At 37.9% G+C, this 22578-nt stretch overlaps 1 protein-coding gene across 31 annotated transcripts in view; it reads right to left on the reverse strand.

Moving 5' to 3' along the window:
• The window catches only part of KIF1B (kinesin family member 1B), a 134658-nt gene that overhangs the window by 52099 nt on the left and 59981 nt on the right, over positions 1–22578 (reverse strand). For 29 of the 31 annotated variants that reach the window (XM_070260958.1, XM_070260956.1, XM_070260948.1 and 26 more), the window contains 7 exons: positions 19472–19551; positions 18095–18170; positions 14674–14753; positions 14057–14163; positions 13161–13244; positions 12519–12699; positions 12321–12393 (listed from right to left, as the gene is read on the reverse strand). In XM_070260958.1, the coding sequence (XP_070117059.1) occupies positions 12321–12393; positions 12519–12699; positions 13161–13244; positions 14057–14163; positions 14674–14753; positions 18095–18170; positions 19472–19551 (681 nt within the window). Of the gene's footprint in view, positions 1–2517; positions 7322–12320; positions 12394–12518; positions 12700–13160; positions 13245–14056; positions 14164–14673; positions 14754–18094; positions 18171–19471; positions 19552–22578 lie in introns of those variants that run through there. The other 2 variants (XM_023635825.2, XM_070260961.1) reach the window with 1 other exon arrangement.

Here is a 22578-nt window from a genome sequence, read left to right on the forward strand (position 1 = left end):
TACTTTGAGACCCACTCTTCTGGGTGATGTGTATAGATGAATGATAAAGCAAACAAGACAAAGAAGGTAGTTATTCTAGGTGTGTTTGCATTCTCAAGGAAGAAGAACCAAACAAGTAGGCAAGATAGGTTATCGTTATTAAAACAAGGAGAGTTGGCCTGGGGCAGGAAAAGTGGCACATGAGTGCAGATCCAGAAGAGGAGTAAAGCATGATGAGAAGGGATTGCACTCTTAAGGAAGTGCAAAAGCCCAGAGGTGGGAACAAACTTGGCAAGTTCAAGGAACAAAAGTCCAAAGGGCCTGCAATGTGAGAATGTTAAGTGATGAAGTCAGAGAGGCAGGCAAGAAGCCAAAACATGAAAAGTCTCACAGGCTATGGTAAGAAATTCAGATTTTAAAGTGCAATGGGAAGCCACTGGAAGCCACTGATAAGATCCGATTTTTGTTTTTAAACGATGATGCTGGTTGCTACGTGGACAAAGGATCATAGCGTTCAAGAAGAGAAGGAAAGTGGGGCCAGCCCCGTGGCCGAGTGGTTAAGTTCCCGCGCTCTGCTGCAGCGGCCCAGGGTTTCGCCGGTTTCGATCCTGGGCACGGACCTGGCACTACTCATCAAGCCATGTTGGGGTGGCGTCCCACATGCCACAACTAGAAGGACCTACAACTAAAAATTACAACTACAACTATGTACTGGGGCTCTTGAGGAGAAAAAGGAAAAATAAAATCTTTAAGAAAAAAAGAACAGAAGCAAAGAGACAAGTTAGGCTCCCATGGTACTCTAGGTGAGAGATGATGGTGCCATGATTAGGGCAGCTCTGAGGAGGTGGCACTTAAGGTAAAACCAGTGTCATCATTCTGGGTTTTCTGGTTAGGCTGTTTTTGACATCAGAGGCTTGGCTCCTTTTACTAATACTGCCTTCCTCTTTTAATGGCAGATTATAATTAGCAAGCAATAGCCAGAAGGGAGATATCTACGCCCCAGTTCTTGTCAACACCTCAATTTGCTCACCAACAGCAGCACTGTACAGACAGTCTAAGATCTATCCCTCGAGGGGTCCCACAACACCTATTCTTAGACCCGAGCAGCTCCTATTTTCTCCCAATCTCTCAGTCCCATCTTGGTCTCATTTACTTTACTTTCCAATCGTGATCCAAGCAAGAGCCTTCATCAACCTGTGGGTTGTGTATACGAGGTTTATTCCACCCATAAACTAATTCAATTCTACCTCCAAATTATCTATCAGAGTCATTCCCTCTCTACTTTCTCCCTGCCTTTGGCAAGCATCATTTCTTATTTAGTTCACACAGCAACTTCCCAACTGGAGCACTTGGCTCTGAATTTGCCTTCTTCAAACCCATCCTCCAACCCTAACTTTGGCCGTTTCTAAAATGGCCAAATGAATCTAATAATGCAATCTCCCCACATAAAATCATTTGGTACCTTCCCATCGTACTCAAGATAAAGTCCCAAACCCCTGGCGTGCCAGGATCTGGCCGTGTCACCCCAGCCCTCTCATCTTTTACGGCCCCTTGACACACAGCTGCTATTCTGACGACCCCAGGTTACTCGCCCTTCCCTAGACCTGACATGCTTCCCCCTTCCCCCGCCATTCTTCACTTGGAGAAATGCCCAGTTGTACTTTAGGACTCTGCTCTTGGCTCAGGGCTTCCTCCCTCAAAAATCTTCTCCCCTCACCCTATCACACACAACTATCACTGCACATATCATACTGCAGTGGACTCATCTGTGTCACCCTAGAAATGGTCGGCTCTTGGCAACTTTTCCACCAGTTTCTCCAATAGCAGAAAAACACAAAGTACCTGAAGGGAAAGAGCATGAGGCCTGAACATTCCTCTCAAGTTCTGAATTTCACATTAAAAACTAATGGGGGAAAAAAAAATCTCATGCAGATTTTCTTTCTACTCCATAATATATGATTGTATTGTTTTTCAATATAAAAAACGTCATGACCAAATGTTCAATAAGCCTCATGGTCCACTCCAGAAAAATCTTCTGCTTTGTCCTGTTTCACCTCTAGCATACCACCAATACTCTGGGTGGAGAAAAGCAGTGATTAAAGGAAAAAAGAAAAGCTAAACAGAGTTACTCAAAGCTTCTTAGAAATTTAGCTTCTATCTACATGAAGGGAAGTATACCACTTCATTTTCTAAAACTTCAAATCAAGATTATACAATAAAAAAATTGAAAACAGTTTAACGTAAACTCAAAGAAATCAGAAAGTGATATCTGATAACTCATTTATACTAGAAAAGTTTTTAAGTAAAATGTAGCATAAAGTAGGGGTTAAAAATCTTATTTAAGAAAGAATTTGAAAAAAAGAAAAGGGTAACAAAAGGAAAAGCTTTAAACTAATCAAGTTCATGTAGAAATATATATATATAAAAGATCTGGATCCATCTTCAGATGAAAAAGTAATAAATAAAAGTCAAGACCAAGTTTAATTAGTATCACTGTTTCACTTTTCCCTCCTCCCACATCACAGAGAAATCACACTCTTAAAAAATGATTTCAGCTTTTATTGAATGAGGACTTTATTTTTTAACATTACATACTAACTCTCCCTTTCTGAAAAGGTAGATCTTGCACTCAACAACAGTCTTCAAGCATTTTTTTTAAGAATCGGGGGAGAAATCCATAGTTTGTTAACAAGAACATCCACAACATCTTTTTACAGTAATGATGGGAGGAAACCAATACATTTCACAACCTAGAGTGGTTCAAACTATCTATAGCAGATTTAAAAATCTCAGACAGATGACATAAACTGGACAATTGTGAAAATTGCTCATAATGCAGAATCCGGCTCTAACAGTATAGAACAAATACGTGCTTTGCATTGTGCCTAAGAAGGCATCTTCATTAAGGTACACCAGGACACATTAGCTTTCCCTCCTCCCAGCCTTTTGAACAAATCAGTAAGGCGAGTCTACAAAGGACCAGTAAGGCACAGGGGTACAGCAGCTGACCAGAGGAAATCCAGGTAACTTCCTATGGTCTAATAGCCTTTAATGCAGACATGGGTGTGGCAAATCTGTGTTTTGTTTTTTCAGCATCAGCCTGCACCTAAAGCACGAGAGGTCACTTCAAGTCACTTCAATGGAATAAACCACACATTTCCAGTGAAAGGAGAAACAATTTGAAGCGCTAGAAAGAATTATGACAAAAATAAAAGAAAAGCCCTGTGGTTGAGACTTATTAGATAAACAGAATGTCTTTAACTCTCCAAGGAATACCATTTTGGTTTGTGAAACTATACCAATTAATTAGGACTCCTCTACATTTCCATTATTGTCAGATCACTGTATAATTTCAATAGCACAAACACTTTTCATTTTTCTATGATAATAGCTAGGAATACTTTAATAACATAATAGTTTAATGATGACCATTTCTCTTTGGTCTTATAGTATTTAAGCTTAGGGAGAGATACTGTCAAATTTAAAAAGAAACAAAGCAATATAGGCTACACTAATAGCTCACAAAAACAAAGCAAGGTCCTAGTTACTTATTCAGTGAAAGAGTCAATGAAATACTTTTATTCACACAAAGTTATTTTTTAAGTCAAGCATCTGCTCTGAAATGCATGAAGGGATATATATGGCAATCAATCAAACCTTGGTTCCTTTCTTCCTGGTCATGTGAAATTAAGGGCTCCTTTAGATATCTAAACATTTCAGCAATATGAGGGCAACTGGATCAGCAGACAAAGCACAAACACAAACCTAATTCTTTGGAATATCAGTGTGGGTATAGTGATTACCACAACCCACATTTCTAAGTGAAAATATTGTATTACTTTTCATTTTGCAATGTCACCTGATCACCAGTAGAAACCCATTCCCATTGTTCAGTGGAAAAGGAGGCACCTGCCCATAAGAAGATTAAAAGGCCACCATAAAAATGAAAATCTATAGGTCTATCCTATGTTACTTCAAGTTAGGGAAAATGAGAGCTCACTTTTGCTACAGAGTTGAAAGCTGAGTAATTATTATTATTAATATTAGAAAATTAAATTTTTGCAAGAAAGGAGTAGTTAACATATCTATGTCTAAGAAGAATAAAGAAGAACAACTGGGGTTTACACAAGATGCACTGAAGTGACTGACTTGAAGTAGCCTATCGAGTACATTCAGAACACATGGTACAGGAGATTGTCATCTCAATTAAGTCAACCCATTACAAACATCATTCACCCATGTCTAATCTGCCATAAAACCTCAGTTGAAGACTAGGACTAGTCTAGCTACGAAGGCAAAAATATCCCCCAAAGTTAATTGGAAGCAATTTTCTGTGCATTAAAAAAGCATTTTCTTAAAAGCAAAGAAAAAATACTATGATTAAAAATAATGTGTTCTAATAAAGCATAGTGCCCACACACAAAGGAAAAAAAAACCATATAATCACGATCTTTAAGGTTTCCTTGAATGCTAATTGCTATTTTGGCTGCAATTTTTCACACCATCTGGAAGACAAGAGTTTGACAGATGACTTAGGGTGACTTAGGAATCTTCAACAACATGAAGTCAGGCAATCTCACAGACATCTCCGGCTCTTCACACCACCTCTTAAAAAAGTTTCCGACAAGTTCAAGAGATGAGGAAGGATGTAGAAAACTATCCTTTTCTTCTCATTAAAATCCATCGTTTTTAGTGGATTCTCCCGAGAGGCAAACTGAGACCACAACACAATAAAATGAGGTATTGATACAACAAATGTTCATCAGGAAATCTCTTTCCTTGCTTGAGTATCTATGAGCATTACTACTATTAACCAAAGAATAGTTTATTATATATCATCTCCTTTATTCTAAACCCAAAGTTAATTTATTTCATTACTTCACTAACAAGTGAACATAAGCAGCACATAGTCATATGCTGTAGTGTTCTCCCCATGTCCCACCTCTTCCCTTTCTCCACCAAATAATCTCCCTATAAACTCATACACACTGCTCAAAGGAACATACAAGTATTTTGTTGGTATTTCTGTTGGCATGATTTTGGTGAATAGTTCAGTGTGTGTGTGTGTGAGAAACTATACGTTAAACTTCAAAATGCAAACCACAGACAGAAATCCAGATATGGTGCCAATTTAAAGATTTCAGTATTATGACAAATTTCATAAATATACTGATACATTCAAAAGAAAAAAAAACTACTGAATCAGTTCTATGTGAAATATAGAAGAAGAAGAAGATGTGGAAGTTCTGTGAAAGATGCAAAGCTGTGTACTATAAAATATGTCCAAAGACATTAAGTTTTGGCTTTTGAAAATTCAAATTATATTTAAAGAAAACAACAGACATGGATGAGAAATCCAAAGCTGTGCCCACACAGCTGCATGTTGTTATTTTTAAACTAATGTCTAACATTTATGGAGAAAAAATAGACATTTAGTTCTACATATTGAATTCCTCTTTTGAATGTCAGCATAAACTAAAAGGCAGGTCTTTCTGGATATCAGATCAATTTATAGGCATTATAAAAACATAAACTTACACCAAAATGAGTCTGTGTAAATAAGTATATTATCTAGGCACCAAGAAAGGAGGAAAGTGTCAGAAAAATAAAGGAGGTCTCAGTGTTTTGTCCAAAATTCCAGAAACTGCCCATGGTATACAAACAAAAGGGAGGTGTTCAAATATTTACCAGTGTTTTATGTTTTAAGAATATTAAAAATCAGTTAAAATATTTGTAGGAACGCAACATAAAATCATAATGTAAATAATAGGAACTCAAGGCCAAGGCTAGAACCAACTCAAATCATAAGCTAACATCGCCTGTTTCCTCCGCCAAGATTTCAAGTTTGTCCAGTAATTTATACTGTGGTTTCTCGACCAGCTTTGAGATTGGGTGCTGAGAACTGTCGCCTCATCCGTGGAGGTGTCACAAACTGGCTACAGTGGTTAGGTTTGTCAGTCTGCTTCTGATAGGAATTAGCTGTATTGCCCTCTAACTGACTACCAGTGTTATAATTACAGTAAGACTGACGATGTTGATGAATATGGCGCTTCGCCTGGAAAGTCTGCATATCAGCAGTAGGGTGACCACTGTGGGAGTTTAATGACTCTGAGGAGGCAGAAGCCTGGCTGCGCATACTTTTCGGTTGACCATTATTGAGAGAATTGCTTCTCCAGCGTAACTGGGGTGGCTGTTGTTGATTATTAATATGCTGCTTGCTAACTTGAATGTGGTCTTGACTTCGTGTGCCCTGAGAGCCCCACGGTAACTGGGGATCTTTAGAAGCTGCTCTACCCCCCTTTTCTTGGCTCTCCTCTTTATTTCCTTTCCTTCCGTCTTCCTCTTTTGGGATTCTAAGCTCTATAACTTCATCTTCTGTTATGATGATATGCGTCCCAGGACTCCAAGAGTTTCTGTGTTTAGGGTTGCTCTTAAAGGGAAACCGGGGCTTGCGGTTCTCAGGAGGAATGAACCTATGAGGCACATTCTGCCGACGAAGCTGCTTTGTTATCTCCTGCTGTTGCAGGTTCTTAAATCGAATTTGCTCTTGCCTCATCCAACGCAGACGTCCACGTCTAAAAGCTGGATCCCCATTCATCAGTTGGGAAACACGTTCTTCTTTCCCAAGTTCTCCACTGTCTCCTTTACTTACATCATTCTCAGACTTGCTACTGACACCAGCACCAACAGGTTCCTTTGCTTTGTGGTTTCCTTGAATTTTCTGTTCCTGAGATCCAATCAGTGGCAAGACTTTCTCCATTTTGAGCATTTTATTTCTTAAGACTTTTATCTCCTCATCTTTCATGTTATTTTGCTTTTTGACTTCTTGCAAAATATCTTCCAGCTTGTCTATATGAACCTTGAGGTCATCTACATCAGTCCCACCTTTACCACTGGCCATCACGTCTTCAATCTTCTCATCCCCTACACCAACAGTGTCCCAGACATCCCTGGCCACTGCCCTCCAGGAGTCCCGCTCATTGGGATCTTTCTTCCCATACATGGCACAAAGCTCTTTCATCTTAACAATGGCCAAGGCTTCAATTTCCTGCCGACTGTGTCTAAAATCGTTGAGAGCAACCTCGTAGCATATCTCTTTTACAGCCTGAATCTTAAGATCTGAGATGGTGACCCACTTGGAATCTTTACTGAGGCGCCTTCTCTGGGGAATTTGGTACATTTTAATTGGTTCTCGTTTCTTCCCACTGCTGGGGAGGCCACATTTTTTAACAATGGTTTGCAACTTGCTAGGAGGGAGCTTTTCTCTCAGAGAAGTAATCAGTTTCCAGCTCTCTTCACAGGACCTCTTGTCAGAATCGTCCCCGCTATCAGAATCCGCGTCCTTTGGAAAAACAAAATCAAAAAATGGCCCCAAAATAACCAAAATTAAAATATAAAAAAGGAAAATCAAACTGAAGAAAAAGCAAGCAAAAAAACCTTAACCAAATTTAAAAACAAAACCAAAAAAAAACTAAAAAAAAAAAACGAAACAAAAAAACCCTAAATGATGTGCAAGTCTATTAAGAGACAGGCATATGTAAATTATTATTAATATAAAGATTTGTTTGCTGCTTTAGTAACACTAATCCAAATTTCCACTGCCCGGTTTAAGTGATGAAATCTATAATCAAATTTCTTGGGAAGATTGACACAGTGAGTGAGTCTCTCACTCTAAGGTCATATGAAGTTATTAACAAAATGGTGTGAAATAACATCTCCGCTATCTCAAGAAAATGAAGTAAAACTTACACCCCATACATGCTAACACCCATGCAGCCACTTCCCCACATTTGCCTTGGTTATTGCTGTTGCTTCTTCCAGAAACTCTTTCCCCCATGAGTGAGCACAGATGCCATACAAGATGTGACGAGCAGGCGGATTAACAAAGGTTAGTAAGGCTGTAGGATGCCACATTTGTTTAGCTTTACTAAAAAGAGCAGCCCTAGAAAAAAGTTAGAATATAAGAAAGTAGAAAAAGAAGCAAACAGGGATGATGTTAAAAATGCTAAGAATCCCTATTAGCATTCCATGTGAGGTTTTTTATCAATCATATTTTTTCTAGAAGACGGTTTTGAAACTAGTCTTTCCATGAGCACATACTGGATTTGCTACTTTCTTGTGTCGTGTCAAATCAATCCATTTCATTTGGACATTAAAGTCTGTTACCCAGAGAACAAAGAAGCATAAAAAAGGATCCTTATAGTGGGTCTGCTATTTTGTTTTTTCACACACTTAGACCAACAAACACCTGACCTCTAAATTTTAAGAAATAAATTTCCAAAACATAAATTAAGCTAGGCAAATATACTTTCATTAAACATCATTTAAATTCCCCAGGTAATATTTTAATAAAGACAACTGAGAGATGTTTTCTATCTATGAAAACCCATGGCATTTCTAGGTATTAGAGGAATATCATTTTAAGTGACAACTCTTCCCATCAACACATAGAACACAAAGATCATCTTCTGCTTATGTAAAATGGATACACTTCAAAATGTTATCTCTAACACTGTCTTTCCAGCTATCTTTGCACTATTACCTCTTTTTCAAAAAACTTTACTTAGGCCTAAAACAGCAGCCAAAGTTCAAAACTACGTAGTTTCAAGAGCTATGGATAATAATCAATTGTTCTTAACTAACAGAAGCAAATCCTGATAACAGACATCTAAATGAAAGCAATGCTGGATTTAGAATTTCCTATGATGGACAGGATTAAGCAAGAATTTCTACTCAGGAGATAAAAGTTCCTGGGAAAAGAAACTAGCCACTAGAAGAGTAGTCCAAGGTAGTCTAGTAAATGAAAATATTCTTAATAGTCTCTTTTACTTGGCTGTGATTACCAAAATTATCTCTAGTATAGAGCTTAAAAAAAAAGAATCAAAACTGATAAAATAATATTTTGCTTTCTAGACCAAAGATTTCTATGTATTGTTACTTTCTTGGGAACAAAAAAATAACCTTTAACAATAATGACAATAACTTGGCCCCTGAATTTGGAGATGTTGCTACTGATTTGTATTATTTCTATTGGTCTGCAAAGTAGGTACTAAGCCCATTTATAACCCCCACCTATTTGAAAATTTAGCAACAAAAACCAGATAAAGCTAAATTCAGACACTATTTTTTCTTTCATCTTTAGTTTAAAAAATCAAAATGGTCAATCTTAAGTGATAAAAGATAATATTAATAAACATTACAGAAAAAGGTATGTCTGACTCCTAAAAAGCTTTTCTTGCAAATACGTATAATCTGAGTTTCACAGAACACAAACTCTGATTCTTCCCACATACTTAACTATCACTTTTTTTCCCCTGGTTTTCTTTTCCTTTTAAAATTGCTAAAGGATGAAGTGAATACTACCTAATTTGAGTAATAACAAATATTCTAATCATTGCTTTAATATTATGCTTGAGAGACAAAAGTTATGTCTTTAAATTCTAAAATAAAACATAAATAAAAGAGCCTACATAAATCCAAAAGAACTCAGATTAAATCAAGTGGCCACAATTTTATTTCTTTTTAAAATACTGTTTTAATGACTCTCTAGAATATGTTCTCCTTGTAGCTCAAACACATCATCCCTCCATCATTTAGTGACATGATACTAAAAACTCTGCATGCAAAGTTTATGTGCCAAGATGTATATCCTATCTCATGTCAAAAAAAAAGATTTAAAAATATTTAGATTCATTTATTACAGAGTTGGAAAAACTACTCATGTCTGGCCAATTTACATGTTACTAAATGATCCTTCTGTTTTCATTAAATACCAAAATGCAAAAAGGGTCTCCAGAAGACTCTATAAGAAGCTTATGCAAATAGAAGAGAGAAGACACCAAAACACATGTATAAAAAAGCAAGCTCAGAAAGGACTAAGTGTATAACAGAGCACTAACTATAAGAGAATGTTCGGCAATCTAACAATGTGACGCATTTGGGGAACTATCATAATAGAAAACTCAAGAGCCTGAATTCCATTTATTAATGCTGTCATTATGCAAAAATAATTATATATAGTAAACAGTAAATAAATATTTACTGAAAAATAATTCCTTTGTATCCTCTTAATGTTTATTCATAGGATGCATTTGAAATATATCTGTTGGTTGACCAATACAGGGTCATAAAAATATATCTTCCATTCAGTATCGTTACTGCTAGATATTCTTCAGGCTAAAGCATTAGAAATCAATTCCTCTTGAGGACAAGAAATTTAAGTGAATTAGACAGTTGGACTTATGGGAGGAAAGCAACCTCCTTGCTTTAAGAAGCTGCTCTTGAAATCCTCGTTTCCTTGGAGATACACACAGCAGATGATAACCAGAACCTGATTAGTTGCAGACTAAGTGTGTTCCCAGGAAACTAAATATGTCTTAGAGACATTTACTTTCTCTTTATTCAAAGGTCATCGTCTTTATTTCAGAGCATATATCTGATCACCAGCTCTTGGGTATAAGAGAGCACCTGCCATCATTATTCTTTGCCACCTAGTTAATTAAAGGTTGGTCCCAGGACCGGCAGCACTGGCATCACCTGGGAGCTTGTTAGAAATGCAGAATTTCAGGTCCCACTCCAGACCTACTGAATTAGCATGTGCATTTTAACGTGACTCCCAGGTGGCTGAGAAGCACTGCTTTATTGGACAGAACCCTGACTTAGGTGTTTAAGAGTGAGCAAGACAGCATTTTTTAGCCTTAGTTTCCTCAACTGTAAACTGGAGGTAATATTACTCATTTAATTTACACACACACCTACCAAAAAGCGTTGTTTCAGGAATCAAAAAAATGATGGATGTTACAGCTCTCTGTAAATTATAAAGCACTATACAAATACAAGGCACTATTGTTAATAATGAATACAGCTTAATTATACCTGTCCTTGTTTGATCTCTCACAGACCATCAGAGGCATGTTATTAAATGACACTACATTATTAAGATAAAAGGCTCCTTCATGTGTCACAAATCTTTCAAGCCCCTAACCACATTGTAGCTAAATCTTTGTTTTCATTAAAAACTAAATGCCAACTAGGCCTCCTAAAGAGACTCTTATCTATAATACTGCTATTATCTTGCTCCTAACACTTGAATTATTCTTACAGTCCATTCTTTTGTGGGCTTTACTATAATTTCCAAGATAACAGACTAACTGGTTTAACCCACTTCCAAGCCTAAGAACTGAGTTGCCCTGGAAAACGCTGCTTTTGCTCAAGTCCTTGGCTTTTCTGGCCCATTTAGCAGTAGCCTCTCTCCTCCAAAGTAGAGCATGGCTATAAGGCCATAGTGTACTACTGTAGTTTACATGCTGTATTTTACACTAAGGGAAGAAACTAGTACCCCTGCTTTCTTCCTAATACTCCCTTGTCTTAAAAGAAGTCCATAATCTTAAAAATGAGAAATTCCTAAACTGTATCCACAGTATCCAAAGATTTGTTATACCCTTTTCTTACATATCAAATGAATGCCAAGAAGCTTCTGCTAACCAGGGCTTTAACCAAAATTAAACCAAATTTGGCATTACCAAAATTGGATGGCTTTAAAAATGAAAATCTAACTAACAGATCAACTTATTTGTTCATGAGATTCAGTTTCTCTCAAACCTGGAAAATCAATTACCATCATAAAATTCTAAAGCCATTGGCGTTATAAGCTGTGACCTTTTCAGCTGCTCATCCAAACCCTTTCTCAACCCAGAGAAACCAGGCTTCTCTCTCCTATCTGACTCGGTTGTATGGCCCCTTCTTCTACTGCCATCCCATATGTCACAAAGACCCTAATTGAGAATTCAGACTCCATGCAGGGAGAAACAGAAAAGGATTAACACATGCAACTGTGCAGCAACACTTTTAGACACAGTTTAACTAAAAAAAAAAAAAGTCTGTCCAGCACAAGAACAATCCCCAAGTCAGCCCAAGAGCAGAGAATTAGTACTATCAGGTGATCAGAAACAAAACCAAGGCAAACACCCACCAAACTCAATATTCAGAGTAATTATTATTATAAAAGAACCACCACTGATGCATACTCAAAAACCACTATCAAGAGGCAAAGGTTACCAAAAAGTTCCCACTATTTCCTCAAGAAGCACTTGGTTTTGATAGAAGTAAAGATTTGACTTTAAGACATAAAAGGCACAAAAGTAGTACCTTTATGGACAGTTTTTCAGGCTAAGGCTACCAGGAGATGTAAGTTCCTTCTCCACTAAGGAAATGAAAGAATAGTGAATGGTATCAATGAGAGCTAGATAAGCATTTTGGGAGAGTGCTCATCCGTGGAACAGGGAAGGTATATGAGACCAAGCTGCCCTTTTCCTAACAGAGGATGCAAGATGGACTCCTACCAGTCTCTGCTGCTCCAAGAGAAGATCTGCTTCTTCCTTCTCCTTTTTGTACAGAATCTCCATTTCCTGTAGCCTAGAAGGAAAAGAAAAACAAGAGAGGAAAGAATAAATTGTGACATCACGGAGCTGTTTCATGAATACTACTATATGTTTAAAAGAAGTGACAGTCATGTGGCTCACATCATATTTTTACATTACCTTTTCTCCATCTCTTGTTTCATATCAATTCCTTGTTTTTCCAGAAGCTCTCTCTGGGCAAATGTCCAGTCCACAGGCTCAGAGGGGGTCTCAGCGGAAGGAGTCTTCTCCCGCTCAGCCCGTGCTTGCTCCGGATGGTTAAAACGAAACACATGGTTTTTACCCATGATGATACGGTTTCCTAGCATAAAACAGAAACAAGGTTAAGGGGCCAGCCCTGGGGCCGAGTGGCGAAGTTGGCGTGCTCCAGTTAGGCGGCCCAGGGTTTCACAGGTTTGGATCCTGGGCGTGGACACGGCACCACTCATCAGGCCATGCTGAGGCAGTGTCCCACATGCCACAACTAGAAGGACCCACAACTACAATATACAACTATGTACCGGGGGGACTTGGGGAGAAAAAGCAGGAAAAAAAACAAAAAGAAAAGAAACAGGGTTAAGAAACCATTTTTTAAATGTATAGTATCTAGGTTAGCAACCTCACTTTCCCTAATGCAAAAAGACAGCTTCTGGAGTTTTACAAGAACATAAATCCTAATGCTGATTATCACTTTAGCCTTTAAACAAGGAGTTAAAAATCAAAGAGCTGCTCACACAAGCCAAGTGTTCTTTGCTGAAGATTTCAAACCTCTCTCAGTCTCACCTGAGCGTAGCTGAACAGGCTGGGCCACTCTCTTGCCATTTACGTAGGTTTCTGAGCGTTCACAAGGCTCTAGGGTCACGATAACTAAGAGGAATGCAAACTAATATTAGCATCACAAACCAGTGGAGTGAAATAACAGAAAGCAGATGACTATGAGGATTCAGGGCAACTAGAACACATTCCTGCAACCAACCAAATGGCTGAGCATCTATATAATAATTCATTTTAGGGTACCAGTACCCACTCCAATATAAGAGGCTATTTAGGGCTGTGGTTAAGACAGAAACATTTAAATGAATTTGACAAACCTCAGAAGAAGACAGGAAATGTTAGTTTAGGTGATATCTGACAGTTCAGGCTATAAAACTGAAAACCATCAGAAAATTTAAGTACAACATGTAGGTAACAAGCAGAAACTTAAGCTCAAAGGCTAATATTTTGATTAAGGAAGGAATGAATTATATAACACAAAAATACCATTAGTTTGTCATTGTTAATAACCTGGGCAAAAAATCAAGATTGACTTTTCCTTCCCTTTTAGATAAAAATAAATTCTACTGGGTTAAGACTAGAGGTCCTTCAAATCTTTCACTAGCCAGGATACTTGTTCCCTTTTTACTTGTCTATTAAATAATTAACATTCAAGACCAAGCCTAACTGCCTATGTCCTGCTCCGTTCTTGGCAGTAACAAAAAGACCTCTTTTGCCCAGGCTATTTTCATGTAAAGTAGCTATGTCTGTCCCTGCATTTATAAGCAGCCCAAGAAATTCTGCATTTTCAAATATTAGATTGTACAAGAAAGTATCACTGAAAGAGACAGGGAATACCAAGTCTGGGGATTTCTCATAATATAGAATAAAAAGATTATTGGAAAAGCTAAGCCAAGAACTCTCACCGTCGCCACTGTTGTTTCTCTCACTCCGAAAGATACAATGCTCTTCTTTAATGTGAGCCCCACTCAGCACGATGTCCTGGCGCCGCTCAGCATCTGCTTGGCCAACCCTGAACACAAGGGAAAGCGTTTCCCAGGGAAATTCAGACACAAAAAGCACTACAAACAATGAACCTCTTTCTCCCAAAGAATATTCTTTGGTATGTACAAAAGGTATCGCCTTTTTTTTTTTTACAAAGGCTTTCAAATGCGAATTCCGTTTTCATATATGATCAACCTCCCTACATCAGAATAAGAAACCAAGGAGCAATGATACACCAATGTAACTCACACAGCATTATAAAAATACACGAGTTAACTAATCTCTCTAACGAATTCATATAACATGTTAGAAGGAAAAAATTTACATAGGATCTTTTAGAGACAAACTACATGTTAACTGGTTCAGCAGGCTAAAACACATAATTTGGGCAGAGTAGGGAGAACAGTTTGTAACTATTTCAGACAGGAAAAACAGCAAATTATTACGACAAATTTTTTCAAAAGACAATTTCCCCTTAGTTATTCAATCATCCAAGAGAAAAGAAAACGTTAAGTGACCAAAGAAGAAACAAACATACCTTGTAATTCCATCTTTGATGTAATAAAGCAGGCACTCGGACATAAGTGGGTCCTCATTGAGGTTAACAAGATGTGGGGTCTGAAAAAGGTTACAGATTATCAATTATGAGCCAGCACCACTGAGAGGGCTGTGACAGTAACAGGGACCTACAGGAGGCTGACGGCTTCTTAGATTACCCACAGTGCCTAGAAGAGGGACTTCTTTGATTCCTAGTTGCAAGTTCATAACAAACAGAAAACACTCTCCACAGACCTCCCCAAACTGCACCAATGCACTCCATTTAAAAACATAAGTTCTGGGATAAAGAGCGAGATCCAACTCCTGATAAGGTCAAAGCATGGAGAACACAAAAGAAAAATTAGGACAGGATGATTCTTTGGGTGAGTTAATCATAATTTTTGTAAACATTTGGACAAAATCGTGAGGAGCAGCAGAATATGCCACTCCAAAATATGCCACTTTGACACTGATTATTTTGAGCTGAAGGCACTTGAAAAGCAACACATGCAGGGAGAGGCTTTCTCTGAACTCCCCTCATCTGCCTAAAGACAGATGTCCAAAAGGAGTGAAACTGTTGTAGATCTCCTCCAGGAGTTTCATCAACCAGGGAAGATGGATGACTATCCCATGAGAGGAAACCAAAAGTCGACTTCACACCCCTACAAATGTTGTCACAACTATCAATCCTCCCACTTACTCTTCTAAAGGCCCATTCAAATGATTTTTAGGGATCATTTACTCTCCCTCGAGAGGCCTATCTCCTCCCTCCCCTTTCCCCATTAAGATATTTAAGCCAGAATTCTAAGCCACCTGAGGGAGTTACTCATTTTTCCCTGGGTCTCTCCCATGTAAACGTGAGGTATAGATGTTAAACTTCTCTTTGTTTTTCTCCTGTTAATCTGTCTTTTATTACAGGGGTCTCAGCCAAGAACTCAGGTTAGAGGGGAAATTATTTTTCTACCCCTACAATCTCAAGAAATATTTAATTTTTCATTTACTTCATAAAAATGTCCATACACTCCCTGTCATTTCCCTCTCTAATTTTTATCACTTCTTCCATGGTCTCAGTTATTGTCTTTAGTTTATTAGTCTTTACCTTAAAGAAGAAATTTAAATTACTGACATTCAATAATACACACATCTTGTAAAAGTCCTCTTCATCTAATATTTCTAAAATCTTTTAATAACCAACCTTCTTTGGTGAAAATACCCCACTGGAATCCAAAAATAAGTCACATGGTCTTGGGGTCAAAATCTACTCAAGACAGTGCCAGCAAATGTGGAAAAATGAAACAACAGTCAGATGAGAGGGTTAAGAAAAGAGACTGCAAAAGATGATTAAAAAGAAATTAGAAAAACCTCTCTATCTTCTCAACTAGCATCTGCCTCTAGTTTAACAGCTTTGCTGGTTTCAAAGAGTCAAAGATCTGCGTGGGCAGCATTCCTTAAAACCCATCGTGACACTGGCCTAATAAAAAACTAATCTCAGAAATAGGTTCTTTTTTTTCTTTCTTCCCTTAAAAGTATCTCCCCCTTAGTTTTATTGAAGTATGATTGACAAATAAAAATTGTATATATTTAAGTTGTACAAAATGATTTTTTTAAGGTGTACAATGTGTCAATTTAATATGTACACATTGTGCAATGATTACCACAATCGAGGTAACACATCAGAAACAAGCCCTAAAACTGAATTCGGATGTGGTCAGTGGTGCATCCCCTCCTTCCCCGAGGAAGTCTAGAAAGTTAAAGCAAGATGGGTAAATTAAAGTAAGAAAAAGCCATGGAAACAGAGACCTCAGTTTGGAATTCTGGCTGTCTATACCACAACACTTATTTAAGTTATTTACGATTTGTGTTAAATGCCATATTTTTATAAGTTGCTACATAAAAATTTTCCCCAGTTCTTAACACTGAAAGGTTATGTTATAAAATACCATTAGATATATGCAAAGTCACAATCTAAACTCTATCAAACCTATAGCTGCTAAAATTTCTATAATTATAAGTAATATAGCTGTATAAATAATGTCTTACTGAAGGAAAAACTATCAAGCTGTGAAAATTACTGATCTTTGGCAATATAAACATATAAAAGACTCCTGTTATCATTCCAGTTCTACAATACGTACTAAAATGTCTTTAAAAATCAATCTTCTTTGTTAAAAAAAACACATCGGAATTTATTTAAAAAGTTACGTGACCTTGATAGAAAAACCTAACCAAAAGAATTCTAGCAAAAATCACAGGAATATTTCATGTCACATAAAACAAAATTACCAATGAAAACTCCCTACTCATTCTATGCTGACTGAGAGAGACCATCACCACACTCTTGCAGGAAGATGTGTTAAGTCTCCAACAGCCAATTTGAGATCATTTAAAATGAAGAACCATTTATCACTGGCATAAAATATTTATTTTGTACATCTATGTAAATACATGTGTTCTATTATTGTCACATAAATAAGTGTACACAAAATAATCATTGGATAATAGTTTTCCAACATCTAACAATAACTAAGGAGCAGCTTGGTTAAAAAAACAAAAAAACACCTTACTATTCTAATTAGCTAAAAGGTATCTACTACTGAACAACTACAACTAGGTAAGTAGGAAGGTAACTACTGGAGTCATTTTTTTTTTTTAAACTGAGACGGGAGCAGGCTAGAAGGATGAAGACAGGAACTGCCTTACTCAGTGGTGGTCTACAACACAAATTGTAGAAGCAAACTGAAGCAGTATTTTTCTACACAAACCTGAACAGTTGAAATTGCTTCCAAAGAGTTACAAATCAGGGTTGCTGGCATCTGTGGGAAAATCTACACAGAAAGAGCAGCCAAACTGAAGCAAGGTATGCTAGGTTAGGGTGGGAATTTAAGAGAAAGCAACAATGAAGATGATTAAAGGTACTCAATATGACAAAAAGATACAGATTTACTGCCTTGGGTTTTATCTTGTAAACAATAAACATGACAGGTATTTTGGAAATAGGCTCCCCTTGTACTATAAGATGAAGTCAGAAATATCCGAAATTAAGCCAAGTCTCAAGATAAAAAAAAAGGGAAGAGGAGGGGCCAATCCTGAGAGACATGAAGCACCTCAGTAACTAAGATGAAACAAAAAGTGTTTCTGGGGGCCTGCCTGGTGGTGCAGTGGTTAAGTGTGCAGGTTCCGCTTCAGCGGCCGGGGTTCATCAGTTGGGATCCCGGGTGCAGACATGGCACCGCTTGGCAAGCCATGAGGTGGTAGGTGTCCCACATATAAAGTGGAGGAAGATGGGCACAGATGTTAGCTCAGGGCCAGTTTTCCTCAGCAAAAAGAGGAGGATTGGCAGCAGATGTTAGCTCAGGGCTAATCTTCCTTAAAAAAAAAAAGAGTGTTTCTGTTTGGTTGAGTTTCACAACATTCTTTCCTACCTTTTTAGGTGAAAAAACCCCCAGCGTTCCTCCATCTTCCCGAATGGCGACTCCCATCTCAGCCAACAAGGCCTCTCTAGAAAAAACAACAAGCCTATCAGAATACCAATACCAAAATGTCAAATCAGTCTAATATAAACTGGAAAATAAAGCATGCAAAGCAAAAACAACTGCCCATGTTTAAAGTCAGTAATATGAATATAAATGAATCTGCTTATCCCATCCTTAAGGAAAAATTGCTTTTAAGAGAAACAATACATTCAAAATAAATTATGCTCCTATGTTAGGTAAAGTTATATTCACCCAAATATGAACTTTGTCTCATCTCACTTCAGAGGCAGACAATAATTCATAAATAATATGTCTGCTAATATATAAAAAGGAAGAAAGGAGTATTCCTTAAGACTATACATCCAACTCAAGGAATAATTTCTTCAAAATCTAAGGCGGCAATCAGAAAGTAACTCTGATATATGGAGTATTATCTATAAATGTGATTTTCTCAAATGTTACATTCCCATGTCTACTATCATATTGATTCAGCAATTCTAACATCTCTATATACTAAATAAGAAAATTCTAAGTAATACATTTACTGTATCAGTATATTAGAACTCACTTCTGCCTTATATTCTGGGAAACTGAATTTGTTGTTGTTGTTGTTGTTGTTGTTGAGGAAGATTGGCCCTGAGCTAACATCTGTTGCCAGTCTTCCTCTATTTGGTATGTGGGATGCTGCCACGGCATGATTTAATGAGCAGTGTGTAGATCTGAACCTAGGATCCAAACCTGAGAACTCTGGGTCACTGAAGCAGAGAGCACAAACTTAAGCAAGACCCCACCGGGCTGGCCCCCAGGAAGTGACATTCTTAAATGTATATTTATTCAAATAGCAGAAGTATTATTTCGGGTTATATTCACCTTCAAGGTAGAGAACTACAAGGTTAAGACAGAATAGGGATTTTAAAGCTTGTAACTCAAACTACTTCACCTCTTATCAAAGAGGTTCTGGAAGAGAAAACTCTGAGAGACAATAGTTAGAACAGCTTTTTTTATTTGGTCTTTATCAAAGGCAGTCCTTTTGCAAATTAAAAACTCTAAACTGTTCAGTATCTTCCATTTTTATATGGATCCCTAGAAATATGTAGTATGATAACTATTTAAGCACACAACTCCCTAGGGAACATTTAAATATTGAAATTTCACTTCAAAGTGTAAATTCAACTGGCCATAAGTCCCTAACTGGATTTATTTTTTGTTTTGTGTTTTGGGAGGAAAGGTTCTTTGTTTTTAACTTCTATTTTATCTTTTCTTACTAAAAACAAATCCAAATTTCCTAGAAAATTTAGAAACATCCCCAGAGTTTAACCTCCTGACCTCTCCATTCTGATAGCCTCTGTTTTACGCAACTTCTCTTCCCAGGTTTCATTCAACTCAGCAATGATCTTCTCGGATTCCTAAGGGAGGAAGTCCACAGTTAAAGTTACAAGAGTCTTATAATTTAACATACCATTTCTAGGAAGGATAGCAAGAAGCAGATGATGCCCTTTGAGGATATGAGGCAGAATCTAATATGATGACACTCTTCTTTTCTTAATATGTAAAGTAAAAATCATAAAGACTAAGCCTACCAGTAAATCAGTCCAGATATATCAATTCTCTTAATTCCTAATAAAAATAACTTAATAATAAGAGAGAGAGAGAATGTGTGTGTGTAGAATGATGGATAAAATTAATATCCCAAAATGCAATGCACTATTTCTGACAGCCACTTCCACAAAAGAATAGTCCCTAAAGGTATTCCTTGCATTGTTTCACTATTATTTCACTGATGGGGTTCAGAACATGCTCTCCCCAAATAAGGCATACTGAATATTTCAAGCCGAAGTAAACTGAGAAATGGCAGGTGCAGGAAGGGCTCTCTGATCTCCTCCTGAAGCAGGTCATAAGACCCCCATGAGAGGTACCCTAGGCCCTATACCTGGAGGAAAGGAGCATCCTTATCTCCGACAAGGGAAAAGGGACAATTGTCAAGAGGAATCTGAACAAACAGGCCTCACTAGGTCTCCCCCAGTTTACTACTCTTAGCTCATACTCCTTTGTCCTATCACACTTTCCTATGACTTTTCACTCTTCATCAAATTTAGCATAAAAATGCTCAGGCTTAACACTTCTTTGAGTCTTCGTTTCCTTATGAAGGCTCCTATGCCACTTAAAATTTTTTTTAAATAAATTTGTATGCTTTTCTTTTATTAATCTGCCTTTTGTTACAGGGGCCCCAGCCAAGAACCTAGAAGGGTAGAAGGAAAGATATCTTTCCTCTCCTACGACACAATGCCCTCCTGAACACATCCCAACATGCAATATAGAAAGGTTTAGTACTAACCTCATTGGAAGGAATATACCTACTGAAGTAACCATTTCCTAGTCTCTTGCTGAGTGTTTACTGTATGCCAGAAATATAAGAACTAAAACATGTTTCCTGCTCTCAAGGAGCTTACTGTGTACTAGGCAGAGAGAAAAGTAATTGACGATTCATCCATTCAATAATTATATATAACCCCATTATATGCCAAGCCCTGTTCTAGGCAACTAGAGATACAGCAGGGATCAAAATTCCTACCTTCAAGAGACTTACATTCTAGTAAAGAGACTGAGACAACCAATCAATTTTAATCAGTAAGTCAAGTATACAGTATGTCAGACAGCAATAAGCGCTTTGGAGAAAAATAAAGCCAGGGAGAGAAAGAACGGTGGGGGAAAGGGAGGGGAGGGAGCAATTTGGAGCAGGGTTGTCAGGACAGAGCTCACTGACAAGCTTCTATGTGAGCAGAGACAAGGAAACGCAGGAGCTGCCACACGGGTATGTGAGGGAATAGGTGGGAAATGCCTGGAGTTTTCCAGGAAAAAGAGTGTGGCTACAGCAGAATATTTGAAGATTGTGAGCAGGTATGGTAGGGGAAAACAACAGAACAGTGTGCCAAGTGCTAAAACTGAAGTATTCACAGGTCGTTAGGGGGGGGTGAATCAGTGCTGAGTGATACTAATGAACGAAGGACAAGGAGGAACTGACCAGGTGAAAAATGGAGGGAGGAGGAGTACCAAAAAGACGGATGAACATATGCAAAAAGCAGGGGAAAATGCTAGCCAGGGAGACAAAATTAGAAAGTCAGATAATGATGATGGTGAGATAGTAAAAGTGATGATAGTAGTGGTAGTGACTGAGGATGAAAACTCTTATCATTTAACAGGCTATTATAAGACGCCTCTGGGATCCCAAAACATCACTGTCTACATAGAAAGCAACTGGGAACATGTAATACAATAAAACCCTAAGGTAGACGTCTGCTGGTATTTGGTTTTCAGAACGAGACACGGGAGCATATAAAAAACCTAAAAGTAAAGACTCAAGGCAGCAGCTGCAAAAGCAAAGGAGTACGGGAGTCAGGAGAAACAAACAGGAGAGTACAATGATGATGAGAAGGAGGATGATAAAGAAGAAAGAACAACAACTAGCTAAGCTAGGCAAAGAGCAAAACTGATAAAAGTTAGAAATAGCATGGGCATCAGTAAAGTCAATATAAAGGGGGCCACATAGGAGGTACTCTTTCAGAAAAGAAAAGACGTGGTTACAAACTGGGAGAAGGTAGAACAAGTCTGCAGCAGGGGTGAGGAGGGTGGAGGGAAAAGAGATAAAAACCAGCTAACTTGGCTCTCATTAACCCTCCAAACACACACACAGGCTGAAAGACTAAAATAGCCACCTGAATGGCATTTTTACACAGGCCTCCAATAGTAATGATTAACATGAGGTGCATGTGCCACCCCAAAGCTACGTAAGGAAACAACACACCATGCTAGAGGGCCAGCACCAAGAAAAACCCATACAACTCCAGCAAAGAGTGAGACAGCCAGGAAAGGAAATGTACCAGGTACCAAGTGATCAATAGTGTTATTTATAAAGCACCACAAAGGCTATTCACCAACTCTAACAGAGTAGCATTAAATGCTTCTGCAAACGACAGTAAAAGGACAAGTACACCATAGGTTATGACACCATAACCTATATGATACTAAGGCTTATTAAAGACAGCTGGGTAGAAACCTTTACAATCTCAAAGTAACAACTTCAAAAACAAAGGAAGGAAACAACAGGACGCCCCTGACCAAACCAGAACACCTAGACTGGTGCTCATTATACAGAGTGTAGCCCATAAGCCAGTGATATTGATTATGGAATACAAATTGACCCACAAGATACTTAAAATATTTTTTTCCCCTGGTTAATCTTCAGAAAAACATCATGTCAGAACAAAGGTTTATCTGGCTGTGTTAAAGCTATCCTATTTTGTAGCAACTGTAAACTCAGCCCAAGGAAGAAAAGTTACTGTCTAGGAATCTTCTTACCATTTTGCTGTCAGCTCTAATGTGACCTCTCTAATTTTATTTACTACCTGGAAGATAAATCAGAACAAGATCTCTTT

Source organism: Equus caballus, chromosome 2, assembly GCF_041296265.1.
Source record: "Equus caballus isolate H_3958 breed thoroughbred chromosome 2, TB-T2T, whole genome shotgun sequence".
Classification (NCBI taxonomy): Eukaryota; Metazoa; Chordata; class Mammalia; order Perissodactyla; family Equidae; genus Equus; species Equus caballus.